The sequence below is a fragment of the Xiphophorus hellerii genome, chromosome 10, assembly GCF_003331165.1.
Source record: "Xiphophorus hellerii strain 12219 chromosome 10, Xiphophorus_hellerii-4.1, whole genome shotgun sequence".
Lineage (NCBI taxonomy): Eukaryota > Metazoa > Chordata > Actinopteri > Cyprinodontiformes > Poeciliidae > Xiphophorus > Xiphophorus hellerii.
Genome location: NC_045681.1, coordinates 10,194,155 through 10,213,803, shown reverse-complemented (window position 1 = coordinate 10,213,803; position 19,649 = coordinate 10,194,155). Strand labels below are relative to the sequence as shown.

Genomic DNA, 19,649 nt, shown 5'->3' with positions numbered 1-19,649 from the left:
GTAATATCCTCCTCTACAGTATTGCTCCCCTGGCTGTGATGTGATAACCCAATCGGTTTCTAAGCCAGACGTGGTATATCACAGAGCAGAGATGGAAACAGCAGTCGTTTAGTGAGCTCGCCTTTTACTGACTGAATTTTCAGATGTGAAGGCACTACTATCGGAACGTTATATGCACTGAAATACATTTACATACATTTCCAACTCTGGACATCTACATCTATACACTATATATGAGTTTTTAGTTAATCCACCTGTCGGTTATTAAGAAGGAATGCCTTCATGCAGGGTGTTTGCAATATAAATGTGTGTGTATGTGTGCAGTGTCTGAGTGGAGCTGATAGCAGAACTGCATGGTGGGCTAAAAACGAGGTGCAGGGGAATTGCAGTGTGCTATCTCCAGAATGACAGGGCTGCCATGATTGAGGCTTGCAACACCAGGATTTAGATACACCAGCATTTTTCTCTGTTTCATTCTCTCCGGCCGGCCGGCCCAGCCCCTCGATCTGCCACTCCCATACCTCGAGCCGTCTTGCTATCCCTCCATTTCTCCCATCTCAATGAGTGCCTCAATTCCCCGTTTCTCCTTTCAAATCCCCCCTGTGCATTTCTCTCTTTTCTCTCCCCTGCTTCTTTCCACCCTGCTCCTTCTATCAGGTGCTGTATAATGAAGGCTCCCCTGATGTGCTCCTAGCCTCCATCCGCCATTTTGATTCAGTACAGCTGTCCATGATAATGTACTGTTCACTCAATCACTCTTTCTCTCTCTTCTCCTCCTTCACCATCTTTCTTCCTGTCTCTCTTTCTCTGAAAGACACATGCACACTTGTATTTCTTTTTTTTTGCTGGAGCCCCCTGTAACACAGGGTTGCTATGGAGAAACCAAATTACTCTGTGAAACATTGAGGAGGAGACCCATGAGATGAGACAAAGCCGTAAATGACACGGCACACATACACACACACACACCATATGTGCACCAGCATACAGGAAAATCCGTGTGATGTGTGTTTGATTATTTGAGGGGAGGTACAGTTGCAGCTGGTCCCTCGGAGCAGCAGAGATCCTATCAGCTTTTCCATCTCTCCCCGCCTCCCCACAGATTGCCTTATTCATAAGAGCAGCCGCTTTCAAGGTCTAACGCCAATCATCTTTAAATTTCTGCTTATTCCCGCTCCTCCTCTAGCCTTGATTGCAAGATCTTACTTCTTTTGAACACTATTCACGTATATTTTCAGATTCATTTCTTAGATTCACATTTTTTTTCCTTCTTCCTTCTTTCATCCTCGCCTCTTATAGTTTATGACTGCAAGGTCATTAGATCTATACTTCAATTCCAGTTTTATTCTGTTCAGCCTTCCTGTTATCTGCTGAAAGTCTCACTCTTTTTTGCGTAGGTCGTTGTAAGTACAGTTTTCTTTCACATAGATTCCTACCTGGGCTTCCTCTGACTTAATTTGAAAAACCAAAATAATTAACCTTATGTCTTCTTCCTTAAGTGACACCACATATACTAAAGAATATTGAAAATAGTAAAATGTTTTAGTGTTTCGGATACATTAGTCCCAAAACAGAGCAGTTCCAGATGAAAAACAGCATATTTTAATTTCTAATTACTGAATTTTTAGGTTATTCAGTCAGGGCACGTTTCTGCATAGTCCACCTCCTTCATGCTTTGCTGAGTGGCAAAACATTTAAGGTGGCAACTATTGTTAGCAGTTGGATAAGGGGTAATTAAATATTTACAACTGTTTGACTCAAAGGAGATTCTTGTGACCGACAAAAAGATTATTCTGAATACAAAATCACACTAAAGCATAGACATGAGTTGCCTGTTATTTATGCATTACGTATTTCTATAGTGAAAATTTTGCAAAGCAAAGTCTGGGCCCATTTAAATTCCTGGCTATGCATGGACTCCAAACAGGAGGTATGATCAATCTCAAATAAGTGAAGAACCTGAGTGGACATTTCAGCTGTATCTTCGCACATACAGTTCCCTGCTGGCATTTTCTGTAAAAATGAAATTATACAGTTTAATTCACAGTACTGCCTATGATAGCCTATGTATGATGTCAGTGCAGATGTGAATAAATATCTGGAGAGGGCAGAAATGCACATTAAAAAGCAAAATATGTAAAGTTAGATTACATCTTGTGTAGGTTTTAACTGCAAAATGTGAAAGATAGTTGTACAGTACACGCACATTATTTAGGTTCTGTAGGACCAAAATGTTGGTCGATAAGAGGCACATAAGGATGCAAAAATAAAGAAGTTTAACCCTCCGGACTGAACATATCTGCGACAACCCAGCCAAATTTGCAGTACCGTAATTCCACCACACTTTGCACTATTGGAAAAATTTCTGAAAGGGGAGACGTTGCACTTTCCAGTCAACATCGGGGTCATTATGGTAATTTCACCCCCCCCGTAGCAGGAAGTGAAATTAATCTGAGGGGAACTCTTAATAGACAGTAAATTGTGAAAATAACTTGCTAGATATTGAATGTTCCAGTTGTTATGGATAAATAGGAATATATATTTACTCACAGGACATTTAAAGAACTGTGTACAATTAAAATAAGCAAAAGTATCAAGGTGGAGATTTTAAACTTAGTTCTAAAAAGGTTAATGAGGCAAAGGGGGGCTAATGAAAACTGAAACCAGAGTCCAAAAATCTAGGAACCAAAATCTAACACATGAAGAAATACTGAAGAGCAGGATAAATCCAAATCCAAAACAAGAACCAGCAGAGACAGACTCACCCAAAGAGGGATATATACTGAGGAGAGGTGATCAGTGAAACATTACACAGGTGGAGACTAATCAACCAGAGTGAGAGCAGCTGATTGAGAAAAGCAGATAGCAGAGACAGAGGGAATGTAATGGAATAAGTGACTGAACAGAAACGATCAATCACGAAACAGAACACAATCAGGCATTAGAGTGACCAAAGGAGACAAAGAAACTGTGAAGCAGGAGAGAAAGACAACAGGAAGTAAAGAAGAGGCAGAACAGGAAGGACATGATCTGAAAACAGCTGAAGTAGTAGCTGATCTCTGATTCCTTGGCATCACAGAGTTGTTCTCCTTGAGCTTTGGGTTTTAAGAAACAAAGAAAATTAATTTCTCATTTTGTAGCAGAGGTTTTTATTTTTTGAACATCATTTTGAAAGATTTTCACTAAAACTAAACCAAAAAACATACTAAGAACTGATTTATTTGTTTGTATGGTTATTCTATAACAGCTTAAGCAAAATAATGTTTGACATTTTTTAAAAGAAAAATTGGCTGTTTTTTTCACTTCATCTTTAAAATTAACCAGCTAAATCTCCTGGAGACAGGAATCCAGTTTGAGGGTTGGACTCTGTCTGTTCTGTTGTTTGTTCAACTGAATCTAATCAGACTGTATTGTTGAGATGGTTTCTGAGAGGCAAGGCCAGACGAATAAAAGCCAGACAGACCTCAGACCACTTTTACCACAATTAAATTCAACAAAAATTTATAGCTCGTGATAGTATTTGAAACAGGCACACAGTGCCTCACACAGATATTCATACCTCTTTAACATTTTCATATTTGGTCCCACTGGAGACAAATGCTAAAGGACAGAGTTTAGGATGCCCACATGAGAAAGAGGAGAAAGATGAAGATTAAAATAGTCATTGCAATATTTACAAATATTCTCATGTAGCAAGATTTTCTAATATCATGTAGCCCTAATATTCTCTGATCTAAATGGTTTCGCTTGTCAGACAGGTTATGTTTAAGTGATGTCTTTGTTGGCCAGATAGTAATAAAGCCTGAGTATTAGTGATATTAAACCAAAAATGGTTTAGCTTCACCATTTTCCAGACTTACTAGATGTTTTATCTATTAGACTTCAGCCGCAGTCTCAAGTCTTTTTCAGAATTATGCACTCCTTTCACAAAAACGATCACAAATATGATTCATTGAAGTTTGGGGGACAAAGTTTAAGAAAAATAAATACTTTTGCAGATCACTAGATTTTGGAAATTGTGTTTTTCTTCTCCTTAGTTTATTGTTAATTTCAGGTAATTGTTGAGCGTCTCCGTGTCAGGAGTACTCCTGTACTCCTACATCCTCCGACTCCCTGGCGTTGATCGACAGTGCTTTCCACAGGATGAAGTGTGACATGTGGTGTGTATGTCGGTGTCTGCTTCAGTGTTTACTCTGAGCTAATACTGACTCACTCCATTAATCTGAGCTACAACAGATCCACTCCAACCTGCCCACTTGAGGGAGATGAAGGGGAGGAGGCTGTTTCAGATGCACGCTCAACACATGGTCTCCGTCGCGTTCGCGTAACCCCACGTATGCATTGCCCTTCTGATTTGCACGCGTGATGTAACAGAGCGAGCGTTCGCGGGCCGGGACGTCCAAATCGATGCGGAGATGCTTTATGTTCTCCTGTCTGCTCTAATGACGTGTCTGTAAATTAACAACAGAATAGCGGAGCAGCGCTCTGAAACCTAATGGCACCTCTGTAAATTACCGCTGAATGCTGCTGGACGCCTGCGTGTGTTCTCATTGTAAACACACCGCCATCCCCTTTTCCCTTCTTTCTTTGTTGGCACCTCATCTACATCTGTCTGACTTTGTGTGTTTGTGTGATTGTGTTAACACTGTTGCTTGTTGTTTCAGTCTGAGTGTGTGTTTTTTGTGTGTGCCCCTCTCTCTCTCCCTTTCCCTCGCTCTTTCAGTAAAGACTAGCCCCAGGCCTTGAGTTGGTAATAGCTTTTCTGACAACTATACACCAATATTTACAGAGACCAGCACCCACCCACACCCACACATATTTAATGCACATATAAAATATGTAGTTTCCCGTGCACACTTTCACATGCCTAAATGCAGAGCTGCACACAGTGTTTTCTTTCTGCAGGCGCACACACACAGTCTTAATTAACATGCTGGGAGGGAAGGAGTCACACACCAGAGGAACTCTCACACATGCTGGCAAACAACGTGTTGTTTCTCACTCGTATATTGGCATTCACACTCTGGGTTGTTGTTTTTTCATGCAGCAGGACCACAGAAAGACAATTTGCCACAATTTGGCCCTTGAATTGTGATATATTCTCACTTTTTCCTCATTATTCTCTTTGCATTACATTCACTCGAGTGCAATTCCATTCTGGCGCTCCTCTCCCTTCCTCTCGCCACCTTAATAACCTATTACACTTCAGTCTATTCATTATGTGGCGATCCTTTCTACCCCTGGACTCTTTGGTGGTTCCCTTGCCAAGTGTCTGTCTTTCTGCGGCTTCACCTGGTCTGCGTTAAACTCCTCCTCTCTTCTCCTCGTTATGGCGAACTACAAGATGGTGGTTGTGCCCGAAGAAGAGAGCGGAAAAGAAAAGGAAAAAAAAAAGAGACCAACAAGATGTGTGGAGAGGAATGGTGGCATGACGCCAGAAGGGAGGTGTGAGAGATATTGGGATGCAGAGGAAGGGTGATGCTTTGGTGGAGGAGAGATAATGTCATCTCTTACTTGTTTATGCGATCGTTTTTGTTTTCTTGTTCTCGCTTGCATGTTTTTGTTTTTTTTTCTCTGCTTGCTTTGCATTGATGTGTGAGTAGGTGTAAGAGTAGATAAGTAAATGTGAGCTTAAGTATGATGGATTGTGAAACCTTGGTTTAGTGTCCTTGGAGGTCACAGAGGGTTTTCAAGGTAAGTTTCCATTGGCCGAATGCCTGGTTCTCTGAATTTCACAGCAGCTTGCAAAAGGATTCATACTCCTTAAACTTTTTTCACACTGTGTCATGTTTGAACCAAAATTTTCAGTCTACATTGTTGTGATTTTATGCGACAGACTTACACAAAGGAGGGGATAGAAAATGATACGTGGGTTTCAAAATGTTGCATAAATAAACTCTAAAAAGTGGAGAATGTATGTTTGCATTCAGCCCCTCTGAATTAATATTGTAAAATCAGCTCAAATAAGCACCATTAGACATTAAAATTTTAGCTTCATCCACCTTCTCATTAACTTCAACCACACTTTGATGCCTCCACAACTGTGTTTTATTTTAGCAAAGATGTATTCTGGGTGCTTTGCATGTTCAGGGTTCGTACTAGTGCTTAAAATCCTTGAAAATGCTTGAATTTCAGCTAGGTGTTTTCAAGGTTTGATAAGTGCTTGATATTCAAACTGTAGCAGTTTTGTAATTAAGTGCAATTTAGCGTTTGATTAAAAGCCTAAATTTGGAAAACATTACTAACAAATTAAACCAGATATTTTTATAAGCTTAATAAAAAGAAAAACTCTTTTTTTCTCTCACTTACTACACTTTTCTTGTTTTAGGTCAGTTAGAATTACCAACATTATTCCAATTGCTAAATGCCAGAAAGTTCATCAAGAACATTTTCTAGAGATATTTTTTGTAACTTTCTTTGTATATTGTGTTTAAGCATTAAATTTGAGCAGGAAGATCTTTAACCTTAACATGATTTGTTTAGACTGTTTTAATGTAAAGAATATTAATTAGAATAAATTTCTCAATGACTTATTGATCTGGGTAATTGAAATAAAGTTTGTACATTACATGTTAAACAATGTTACTGAAATTGGACAGTTTTTTGTTAAATTTGTGACCTGAGGGCCTTCTTTTTTCACTAATTTGAAGTTAGTTGGTTGTGTTGGGTTTTAATTAGTAATATCACACCTTTCAGATCTTTATTTGGAAGAAAAATGGACAACCATGTATCATTTCCACTTTACTTAATAATCATGCAATGCCTTGTGTTGGTGTACCACATAAAATCGAAGCAGTATGCATCACAATTTGGGTTGTGTGACGAAATGTGAAAAAGTTCAAGGGCTATGAATATATTTGCAAGGGACCATAATTGGCTTTGGCTGCCATGAAGCTTACAGACTGCTCTTCTCCATTTCCATTGGCAGTTTTTCCCACCCTTATCAAATTCCTCCAAACCTCGACTGCTGCCGCACAAAGTTACACCAAAAAATTGTGTCTTTTCCCGAACGTCGAGAAATGAGCCTTGTTGTCAAACAAGACCACATCACTTTCGACTGCCAGCACAGCTGTTCTCTCAAAAGAGAGCGTGGCAGGTTTCATAACGAGTTTGGAACGCTTTACTCTCACGACTGTCTCTCTCATATCCACACTGTTTAATCTCTAACCCACATGACTGATCAAAGCTTGTTTACCCACCACTCCATGGTGCGATTAGAGGTACTGAAGGAAGTGTTTCTTCCAACTGCTGGCATCAGTGAGGCTTTGCTTGACAATAACAACATTTTCAGCATCTTAAGGAATATGTTTTTGTACTGAGCATTGGAATCAAATTTAACCAGCCAGCTGAGATTTGTTTTACTCGACTGGCTCTGATGAACACCCACCATTTTCTTTCCCTGAGCGGTTTATGAAGAGCAGTGTGGGAAGAGGCATTATAGCTGAGATAATGTGCTAATCATTAGAATAATGTTCAACAGCCCTGTAACATTTACAAACGCATTTGTTCTTTTTTTTCCCCCACTTGCCTCTCTTTATAGCTCGTGAGGAGTATGTTGCCACCTTTAAGGGCTCTGAGTACTTCTGCTACGACTTGTCGCCCAACCCCATCCAGTCCAGCAGCGACGAAATCACGCTGTCCTTCAAGACGCTGCAGCGCAACGGCCTGATGCTGCACACGGGCAAGTCAGCCGACTACGTGAACCTGGCACTAAAGAATGGTGCTGTGTCCCTTGTCATTAATCTCGGCTCTGGGGCCTTCGAAGCCTTGGTGGAGCCCGTCAACGGCAAGTTCAACGACAACGCCTGGCACGACGTGAAAGTCACCCGCAACCTGAGACAGGTAACCAGACTACAACAGGTAGAGAGAGGAGTGAGCGGCCGAGCGGAAAGGAGAAGCAATGATAAAGAGTTAAATTAACAGAGGGACAAAAAAAAAAAAAAAAGACAGGAAGTACATCAGAATATAGAACCGGCATTTTATTGGTTAAATACCGCACATAAATCTATGGAGGTATAATAAATTATTATATGTTAATTATTCCCCATAATATTTTTCATTGAAGTGATTCCATGGTGATCAGCCATAGAATCATAACTATAAAATGTTTACTAGGTAACAACTTCACAATTAACTGAGAATCTATTGATTTATATCTTCACTTAAGCTTGATTTCTCTCCAGAATAGATGGTCTTGTGAGTAATACTACTTGGCACTGTCTTTTTTGACAATGTCTTTTTAGTGACAAGACTGTGGGTCATATATATTTATATATGTTTTTTTTTTTTACCTCAAAAATATGTATTTTTTCGTCAACTATTTTCCCACCTGAAACAACAGAAATATGGAGCATTTAGAAAACACAGGACCATATTTTTTGGTGTCTGATATAAAATTTAATTCACACGACAAGTAAAAATATTTCATAGTTGAATACTGTTTTATGAAGCTTTTTTTCCTACATTTTCTGTTACTTACCCTGACTAGAAATGTTTCACTAATCTTGTTCTCAGTATGTGTTTCACACAGGAAGATAATTAAAGGTGCGCCACCTCCTACCCTAATTTTCATGAACTAATCACCTGCTTCTGTGTTAATAAAAACCCAGTGGAAATGTAATAACGCTTTAAAGATTCATAAAACACTGTTGGCATAAATGACGTTAATGATTTTTTTAGACTGGAGGAGTTTTTGTCTTATTAAGCTGTTGGTGTTAGCATCTGGGAGAAACTAATCTAGAATTTAATTAAATAAAGACTAATTTAATTTTCTGCTAACTCTTAAACTGTCTCTTTAACATTGATAGTTTCTGACTCCATAAAGATTGTAAAATTTGATTGAAAAATTAGAAAATAGTCATTTTAACTGCTATTATGTTAGCAGAGTTAGCTCATCAGGCTGTTCAGCAATCACTTACAGTTGCCTCCAACTCTGTTAGATAATTTATTAGACAACATTTTGGTGGTAGATGGAAACAACATCCAAGAATATTGCCACTGGCTAACCGTTAGTTGCTAACGGCTAAAGTTAGCATCTGCGTTTCAGTTACTTTTCTGCTCAAAGTTAATTGGCTGTTTTAGCTGGGTGTTTTTGCTCCTTTATCATCTTTAGACTCAATTAAAAACAGTCAGACTAATCAACTTTTTACTGAATCATTAAACACAACCAAATTTGAGATTTATAAAAACTTTATTCTACTTTTCAATGGCTGTTTGGTGTTTGATTAGCATTTTAAATGGAGATAATTGAGTAAATTACAAAGTTTTAGCTTGGTTTTGGCTTTTCACGATGAGGTTTTACTTTTTAAAAAGCCTTTTTATGTCAGAATGGTTAAATGTCACCTCAGGCTATTTAAAATTGGTTTAAACCATAACTAACCATTTTCTGAAACCAAAGCTCTATCCTCGCTAAATTCAAAATGAAAATACTGATAAAAAAATAAATAAATCCTGAATGTATTTTTTTATATTTAAGCATTGTAACACAGATTGAACTGACGAATTTGTTTAGTTTTAGGCAGCTTCTGTGTGTGTTTGACTTTGGTGAACCGCATAGCCTGCTGCAGATGAAGGGCAGACTGTAGTCCGCAGGAAGAAAATAATCAATGTAGAAACTGCCGTCAGCGCACTGTTGTTCAGCTGCAGCGTTGCTGTGGTAGTAAGAAAACACCTGAGGTTTCGGTCTTAGTTTACAGTGGGTTAACCACCAGGCCAGCTCTGCTTTCAGCTCTAGGTGAGTGCTTTCCCAGTCGAGTGTGTGCTTGTGAGCGAGTGTGTAAATGAACAAATAAAGCGAGAGAGTGAACTAGAAAAACACTAAGGATCCACCGGCACTCAGGTGCTTCCTATGCCCTGCCTCGACCGTTTGCCTGTCTGTACTACTAACTTGACTACTAACTGAACTAACCTGCTAGTGAAACTAACCACCATCCATGGAATGATTCATTCTACTAACCTAACCTGTGCCCTTCTCCTAGCAAAACCACTCCAACCAACCTACTAATCTCACCAGAGGCCTTCTAGCTTTTTCCTTTTTTTTGTTCCCGGAGTTGTTCTGTTCACAGTTTTTTGCCTTCCTTTCTCCCCCTCTCCTACAAAGCACTCAGGCATTGGACACGCTATGGTAAACAAACTCCATTGTTCGGTAGATATCATTCTAATTGTTTCTTAGTTTGGGTTTTCCCCGTGTCTATTTCCTTTTGAATCATAGACATCAAAAATAAACCAATAAAAGGATAAATGCGGTTGGTAATCTCTTACGTTTAAATAGCCTCTCTCCCCTTCTCCTTGCCAACCACGTTTTTATAACAAAAATCCCTTTCCTCCCCTATTTCTATGATTTTTTTTTCACTCCATCACTTTGTGACTGACTTGTAGGCGTGCACAGATTGGCTCATCTCTCACATGCACGCAAATGTCGAGCCCCACCCTCCCTGCATGTCCTGATTAAGAAATCCTTCTCTGATTATTCCACAAATTGATTGAGAGGTTCCCCCTTCCCTCCTTTCTTTTATCCTTCTTTTGAATTTTTCGTCCTACGATCTGTCATGCATGTTCCTCATGGTGCCTCTGAGTCATGCCGTTCTTTGTTTTTTGATCTCCTGTATCCTCTTTGCCAGTGGTTGCATGCAGAGAGAGGAGCAGGCTGCATGTCTTTTTGCTATTTTTATATATATGTGTGTGTGTGTGTGTGTGCGGAATGAGCCTTCGCCCTGCTAACACCTGTATGTACACCAATACGTGTGTTTTCTTCTGTGTGTCATCTCATTCAGACTCGCTGATCCAACAAACCCCCCTCAGACCACAAACTAACACCATCATCACAACTCACACAGCAACATGACATCATCACACCTACTAACAGCATCAAAAATCATTAACCCTGATCTCAGTAACCCACCACAAGTAACACCACTTTGCTTGCCAGCAGTGCTGCAACTAACAACTACTAACCAGTAAATAGCACTAACACCTGCTGTGTAGCACGAAGATGCCTGTGAATACCTAACTAACAGCTGCCTGGCTGGGCAAAATTTGCCTGGCGATGCTAACACTGTATCTTAGTGGGAAAGTAATGTGCTCACAAGCTTTATAGGTAGTTTAACATGGTCAGTAATGTACTGCTGAAAATCTGAGTGATAAAAGTAATTGCAACTTGCATGTGACAGCATTAGATCTCTGTGACAGCTAAAAGCCCCTATAGAGGCCATTAGGCAGCAGAGTGAGCTAATTTAATTACAGGAGAACTAGTGTCTCTGTAGGTAAACCATTTAGGGGAAATGTTGTTTGTATACCAGTAAGTAAATCCTACTGCATTTCTCTACCTAAGCTGTACAGCAGCTTAGAAGCTAATCATAAGAAAACATTAATTAGTAAAGAAAGAAGAATACTTACTCTGGTTCTGCATAAAGCAGGACGGATTATTTTATTATATAATGTCAGTAATTTGCAGTTGAAGTTAAAGGAAAGTGTCAAGAGTACAAATTCAGTATTGGGTGCGCCAAAGCTTTGAGTTTCAGCAAGTCCAAGTTAATCACACACAGAGTCACCATGCTGAATAATGGACTGACTGCTATCTCCAGTCTGAAGATGCCAGACCACATGGAGTAATATGGCACAAATATTATGCTAGTTCCAGCATCACCACAATCAGATCTGCTCAGTAAAACGTCACAGTCAGCACTGATCCAAATGCATTAAATCAAATCCCACCAGAAGCACAACCATCCCTTCTCCAAAACCAATCCAGGCTTTTCCAAACAGAAGGCACATACATTTGGTTACTACAGTAACGGGGGCTAATTTGGCTGGTCAGCGCCTAGCTAGCGCTTAGCGCTGCCTTTGGTGTGAGTATATAGCGTGTCCTTTCCCTGTGCTTTGTTGTGTAGGTGACGATCTCCGTGGACGGGATCCTGACCACGACGGGATACACGCAGGAGGACTACACCATGCTGGGCTCTGACGACTTCTTCTACGTGGGAGGAAGTCCCAGCACAGCGGACCTTCCTGGTTCTCCTGTCAGCAACAACTTCATGGGTTGTCTCAGAGAGGTGCGATGCATGCTCAATGGTGTAAATATACACTCAAATTGTGATTGAAAACTGTGATAGTGGTGAAAAGATGTAGCTCAAAACAATTCACACCTCTGGCAGATTTTAATTTACTGAATTACTTATAAACTGAACATTTAAAAAAAAATCTCTCATGGTTTTCTGTAAAAATGCAAAATGCTAAAAAAAAATTGTCTTTACAGTCTTTACAAAGCAAAAATTGAAATCCACATCAAAATCCTTCCAAAGGCCAGAAATGGCTGCAAAAAAACGAGAGACTGGGGCAGCAATGAACTAAACATATAGAGCCAGAGAAAACTAGATCAATGCATAATAATATGTTGGAATGGCCCAGTCAAAGTTCAGATCTAGATCTACTTGAGAACCTTTGATAGAATTACTCTTTACAGTTATTTGCTGTTTTGTATTGGTCTACCATAAAAGACCATTAAAATGCAGTGACGTTTGTGGTTGTAACAAAACAATATGTGAGAAAGTTCTAAAATATGAATAGTTTTGCAAGGCGCTGTATTCCTAATTTATTCCCTTCATTAAGAGTCAGTAAACTATAACTTTTGAGCATAGCCTGTCTTATTTTATGCTTTCATCCTGCACAAATTTAAGTTTTCATAAAATAGACTTCTTTTTCTTATGCTTTGTTTCCTTCTACTGCTCTCCCCCTTTCTCTCTCTCTCTGTCACGCAAGACAAACATTTCACACACATTATCTTCTAATACGCACACACCGAAATTCTTCCATTTGGCAGACTCACACAAACAGTCCCAGACACACACAACCCATCCAGCATCAGACAGAATCAGTGATGAGTGTCGTTGAGGGAGAAGATACAGCACTAAGCTCTAACATGCTAATTAGCTACGCCACAGAGACGCTCCATCCATCCGCTCTGCTTGAAATGGGCCACAACGCCGCAGCAGCAAAGACTAGCATGACATGCCGACGAGAACACACAAACGCACACACCATTATGCCAATAAATGTAGTCTTTTGCGCAAATTTGCCCAAAAATGCAGAGAAAATTAAAATGATCAAACCAAAATGAGTGCACCTTTGAATGCAAACCACTTTTCTCAGAGATCGTCTTGCTTATGTAATACACAACCTGACTGAGTTTCCCTTTCGCTCACAGGATTCACACAGAGGCATAAACAAACAACCCAACAAGCCGACAGATGATGTGCCAAACAGAGAGCTATCTGTATCGGCGCTGAATGCTCTCTGTGTTGCTTCATTAAGACTGATGGTGTTTAAACAAGACCGCCACAGTCAAAGGGAACCCTCCACTGCCAAATTTGCATATTTAATACAATGATATGATAATCCATGTGAGCAAATTAAGATGTATGCAGCAAATCACATGCGTGAACAATCGCGGCTATAACAATTCTAAGCATTCGATGCGCCGTAGGCTCATTCTTCCACACAAACGCGCTCCCACATGCTAACACCACTTTGCAGAAGTTATTATTTTCAAGAGTCACCTTAGTATCACTGCAAACACACCCAAATGCCCCTGACGAACAGTAAATGAGAAAACAGCGGTGGAAAGTCCGTGTTGTTGCTCAAAGGTCATATGAGAAGATCTGGTTTATTAAAGAGGAGCTTGTGTGAGCTTGTCCCTGTCAGCATCAGAATGCTCAGCACAGGCACACTCTTTACACTCACGCGGCTCAGCGATAATGCAGACTGTGTCGAAGAAGGGGGAACTAGAGAAAAGCAAAAGCAAAGAGGATAAAATTGAAAAACCTCTTATGAAAGTGGCAGGGTCAGGATGTTTCAGAGGATTCATCTGAAAGAAGCTCAGCGTGCTCTTAAGGTTGCTGCGTTTGAATGAAAATGCTAAAAACATTTGAACTGGAAAAAAATGTGGCGATAGTAAAGGAATACAGCGAAGCCTTGAGGTTTCTCACATTTTCTTGTTTCACAATCATATATACTATGTACTGTATTTAAATGAGTTTTTATGCAATAGCACAACAAAATGTAGACAATAATTGTGTGGTAAAAAGAAAATGACACATGGTTTTCAAATATTTTCACCCCCTTTTACTCTGATACTGTCAAATAAAATCCATGTGACTTCAAAAATCAGAATAAGTGAAGCTGTAGGCCTCAGAGGTTTGACAGGGAGCATTAGAAAAGAAACAGCATCATGAAACTCAAAGAGACAGAGTTGATTTAGAGCTAAACATATCCATGTGTTAAAGTGGCCCAGTCAAAGTCCAGACTAAAAAAAATAGGAATATATAGGATGTCTTGAAAATTTATGTTAACTGGTACCTTTTCTCCAATCTGACTGAGCTTGAGTTATTTTATAGAGCAGAATGAACACAAAAGTCAGTTTCTATGTGTATAAAGCTGGTAGAGGATGAAGAAACGTCTCACTTTTCACAAATACACTGAACCCCATTGAAAACCTCACGGTTATTCCACCAAAAATTGATTTCTGAACTCTTCCTGAGTTAAAACATTAGTATTGTTGTTTCTAAATATACACTTGTTTTCATACACTTGCTTTCTTTGCATTATCTGAGGTCTGAAAGCTCTGCATCTTTTTTGTTATTTTGACTATTTTCTATAAAGAAATATAAAATGTTTACTTGGAATTTCCGAAACATATTGTCAGAACAATGTTCATTTTACTGAAACATATAACTTTAAATAAACATTTTAAGTGGTCTCTTAATTTTTTATTTCAGATTTATGCTCAATTGTGTGTTGGGTTATCATAAAATCCTGTTACTATATATACACGTGCATTTTTATGTTTTATGGATGAGTTATGTCTTCAAGTTTTTCTCACTTCATTCACTACTGAGATACACATAAGACCATTAAAAGCTTGTTTTTTCATTTTCTTTCTGTAAAGGTGGTATACAAGAACAACGATGTACGGTTGGAGCTTTCAAGACTGGCCAAAGAGGGCGACCCAAAGATGAAGGTATTCACTTTTAACTACATTAAACAATGCATTATCCTCTTACACACTGAACATATGCACTTTTTTGTATCATAACCCCCTGCCATGTCCCATGAGTCTTTAACTGTAAAGAATTCAACTAAATGGGATTACATTTGTTAAAGGCACTCAACCTCTTTGGTTTTCTACTCTGTTCACAGCTGGGAGCTGGCTTCATTTCAGCCTCAGACTACAAAGGAGCCGTTTTTGGCCTTGATTTTTAGTGCTGAATGTCTCAAACCGTTTTACATTTTAGTTTTTCTGCAACCTTCACAGGTCAGTGGTGTGGTGTCCTTTAAGTGCGAGAGCGTGGCAACGCTGGATCCAGTGACGTTTGACACCCCAGAGTCATTCGTGGCTTTGAACAAGTGGATGGCGAAGAAGGCGGGATCCATTTCGTTTGACTTCAGGACCACAGAGCCGAACGGGCTGATGCTTTTCAGCCATGGCAAACCCAGACAACAGCAGCGCAAAGACCCCCGCACCCCTCCTACCGTCAAGGTGAAGCTAACAAAGCACCACCACCAACTTTAAGCTGAAACAGATTAAAACCATGAATAGCTAATCAAAAGACATTGCTTGATTGCTCGCCAATCAAAGTAAAAACCTTTGTGCTTTATGTTGAATTTCAGTTATTTTTTTCTGTCCAATTAAAAATTTGAGATTGAGCCCCTCAAAAATATTTCTTTAATCGTCTTTTGTATGTGAATTGAGTTCTGATTTTTTAAGACATCGATATTTAGGTTTTAAAATGACAACTAGTGGAAAACCGTGAATCCTCATTCATATTTTTAAGTCATGACTTAAAAATATCATTTTTAAATATAATTGCAGGCAAAGATACAGTTTCCTCCACATTGATAAAGATGCTAAAAGAAAACTTAAAATAGATTCATCTTTTTCTAGAGCATCCACCTTGGAAAATGTAAAAAAAAAAAATCTATGTTAGGGTATCACACTTCTACAATTCTCCCAAATATAACTGAATGATATTATTGCAGTGATTATTACACACAGTGTAATATTGGCCTTGTTTCATAATTTTATCTAGGTTTGTAGAGGACGTGTCCACCGGGAAACTGTCCACTCAGCTATTTTCTCTATGACTTCATAGATTGAAACATGGCCGTATTACGTTTCTGCATCAAAAATTCTTCTTTTTTCATCTTTTCATAAGCTTTTAAACTCTGCTAATTATCAAAATTAGATGTGTTAGATACTGTGAATGTTATCTACAAATATATATGTTTTGAGAGATATTGTGTGTGTGAGATGATTGGGTTACAAAAATATATTTCTGAAAGTCTGTGTGTTTTCAACTGAATCAGGATTATTTTTGCACTGCTGAATCCAAAAGTTACATCCATTTTTCTCAATCAGGTCAGATTTTTATTCTAATTTGACTCAGAGAAATCTGATCTGACAAAATTGATGACATTTTTGTGACATTATGAGTTAATCTCCATTAATATTTCTCATCCAAAAAAGAGATTAAAATAAGTTTTCTAACAGAGTGTATTAATTAAATATTACAAACTTTGATTTCTGTATATTGAATAATAAACACAGATAAGGGTAAGTACATGTAAATTGAACATTATATCTTCATCTCTCCTCCTGCTCATCACTCATTAATCCAGATTCTCTGGAAATCGACCCAAATGTGAGAACAAGTCATGCATTTTGATGCTCATGTTGCATCCACAGTTTCTAATGTTGACCTGGTTGAGCAAAACCAATGTGATTTTTGGATTCAGCACATCAAAATGACCCTAAAACAGTTGAAAAACTCTGACAATTTTTTGGCTGTTGACCAATGTTATCGGATTAGACATCTTCATTTGGACTTTTTGCTCATGCATACATGCAACAGCACTTTACATTTTCTGCCATTTTCCCAGCGTGTTGATGATTTTTATGTTAATTGTACAGGTGGATTTTTTTGCCATTGAAATGCTGGATGGTCACCTGTACCTGCTGCTGGACATGGGATCTGGGACCACAAAGACCAAGGCCATCGACAAAAAGGTCAACGACGGGGAATGGTATCACGTTGACTTCCAGAGAGATGGACGCTCAGGTAAACTTTCTCTGAAATGTGATGTAAACATTAAATGATTCCCATATTTTAATGACTCATAGCTCCTAAATGCACCTGAAGCTTTTGCAGGCATTTTATTCAAGATAGTGACCGCAATTGACCTAAAAGAGTTTTTTTTGTTTTTTTTAAAGCATTGATTCGTAAAACACATCTATACAGACATATCTGCTATATATTTTTTAAAATCAAAAGAAACATACAGCAAATATACATCATTTACACTGATAATGAAAATACTGCTGGTTAATGAAGTATATTTTTCACCTGTAGGATGTTAAAACAGCTAAATAGTTTTCTGTGTGTCTGGGTCGATGACATCACAACAAGGGCAAGATGTGATCTGATCAGCTTAGATTTGTAAACATAACGTCAGAAAAACAACTTTTAACACATTTTGACCAAAAGTCTGATGCATTTGAGCTTTATTGCATTCTAGCCTTTCACAAACTGTTATTTAGGAGAAATTTGATTAAAAAACCTAAAAAACAAACAAACAAACAAAAATACAAACAGATGAACTCAAAAGAGTTCAGATCAACAGCTTTATGCTTTTTGTAATGTCACCATATTGACTTTTTAACATTTCTCCACTAAATTGTAAAATAAATTAATACAAGCTGCCCATGATAACTTTCTATAGATAAAAACCCATATCAAACAAAAATGTGGCTAATTTTAAAGAAAAGTCTTGCTGGTAATTTTAACCTATTTCTTTCAGTGTACTTAAAGAGAGCCTTGGAAAAACCGAAGATTTATTTTAATCAGCTTGTTCCGCGGAGCCTTGCACTTGTGTAGCTATTGTTCTACCTCTGTGTAAATTATAGACTAAAAGCCTTCAGTAGAGGCTGCCAGTGTTCTTGACAGGGGTCTTGTTTGAATGTTGTAACTGAATAAATGTCTGAAAATAAGGGAATTAATGATTTATTGGTGGCACAATATTGAATGTAGCACTTTTAGCCCAGCTGGAGTTGGCAAAAATAAAGAAAAAACAAAAACAAATAGTCACTCTCTGTTGTAGCGCCATCACTTCATCTTAGCATGGGCTTAATTAAATTGTTTTATATGCTCCAAAAATAAAACACTATTAGCAGAAATATGCAACTCCTCTTCTATTATTACTCTGTTCTACCACAGAAATGGCCAAAGTCTCCTATCCGGGGTCAGCAAAAACATTCGAATGCAACTCTGACCCTTTTTGTTTACTTCAATTGACAAGATTAATTAGTTTTAGGCTTTAGAGAGAAACATAAAAAATGTTTTAGAGCAATTAAAATCAAAGCATTTGTGTTACTTTATCCACTACAACCGCCATCATGAAAATGTTTAGGTTAAAAACTGAAATTTTAGTAGTTAACTAAAGCACTAAATCACATACTAGAGCTAAAAAAGCAAAGCAAAACAAAAATAGTTCAGCAAATATTTGTTTTTAACAATTTTAACAATGTATTTATAATATTGTATAAATAGGCTGAAGTGGTTAAATAAAAAATCTGAAGCATTTGCCTTTGTAGGAAACATTTAGCAATTTTTAATCAGATAAAAAATGCGCAAATTCTTATCTGACTAATACATTAATCGTCAGAGAAATCGATAGAATAATTAATTACCAAGATAATCTTTAGTTTCAGGTAAGCTAATTGACTAAGCTGTCAATACTTTGGGTTAATAAAGTATTTTCTGTTTGTTCATTATTAAAATAACTTAGTAAGGTCCACTAAGACTCGCAGAAAGTGAAGTTATCGAATTATTATTAAATTTTTACTCAGCACATCCCAGCTTTCAGGGTGATGACTAAGACAAGTGTAGTTTGGGATTTTAATTGCCTCTGACTATAACAGTGATGTGTGGGTGATGATGAGGAAGAGAAAGATTGACGTTGGTGATGATGACTCTGTAGATTGTGATGCGAATGATCACGCTGAAGGTCAGCACAGTTTTAAAGGTTGTTTTGATGTACACAGGAACCATCTCGGTGAACAGCGTGAGAACGGCGTACACGGCTCCGGGGGACAGTGAGATCCTGGACCTGGATGACACGCTGTACCTCGGAGGACTTCCTGAGGATCGCGGCGGACTCATTTTCCCCACAGAGGTTTGTGTGTGGCATATTTAATTTCACAGCAGCACAGCAATCTTTTCTTTAGAGAAGACGTTCAGATATGATGGATGAAGCTAAACGCCGGTTAATCCGGAATGAAAAGCTTGGAGGCCGCAAAAGATTTAAGGCTGGGCCGTATGTTCACCTTGCAGCAGGACAACGACCCTAAACATAGAGCCAGAGGTACAAAGAGAGCATAGATCAAAGAATTTCATGACTGCGACTTGCCCTGACCTAACTCTATCTAACTCTAATCAAGAATCAGTGGCAATACTTAAAACATTCTCTCTCCTTCCAATTTAACCGAACTTCAGAAGAAAGGGCGAAACTTTCAGTCTGTAGATGTACAAAGCGCAAAACCTCAAAAAAAGTGTGATTTTAATTGCAGCAAAAAGTGGTTCCACAAAGCATCGACCGGG

The 19,649-nt window shown here is 38.4% G+C and overlaps 1 protein-coding gene across 16 annotated transcripts in view; it reads left to right on the top strand.

The window, feature by feature from the left end:
* The window catches only part of nrxn1a (neurexin 1a), an 85,603-nt gene that overhangs the window by 20,263 nt on the left and 45,691 nt on the right, over window positions 1-19,649 (top strand). For 10 of the 16 annotated variants that reach the window (XM_032575118.1, XM_032575125.1, XM_032575117.1 and 7 more), the window contains 7 exons: window positions 7,541-7,842; window positions 10,100-10,123; window positions 11,889-12,050; window positions 14,942-15,013; window positions 15,308-15,532; window positions 16,964-17,111; window positions 19,094-19,224. In XM_032575118.1, the coding sequence (XP_032431009.1) occupies window positions 7,541-7,842; window positions 10,100-10,123; window positions 11,889-12,050; window positions 14,942-15,013; window positions 15,308-15,532; window positions 16,964-17,111; window positions 19,094-19,224 (1,064 nt within the window). The remainder of the gene's footprint in view (window positions 1-7,540; window positions 7,843-10,099; window positions 10,124-11,888; window positions 12,051-14,941; window positions 15,014-15,307; window positions 15,533-16,963; window positions 17,112-19,093; window positions 19,225-19,649) is intronic. The other 6 variants (XM_032575123.1, XM_032575122.1, XM_032575119.1 and 3 more) reach the window with 1 other exon arrangement.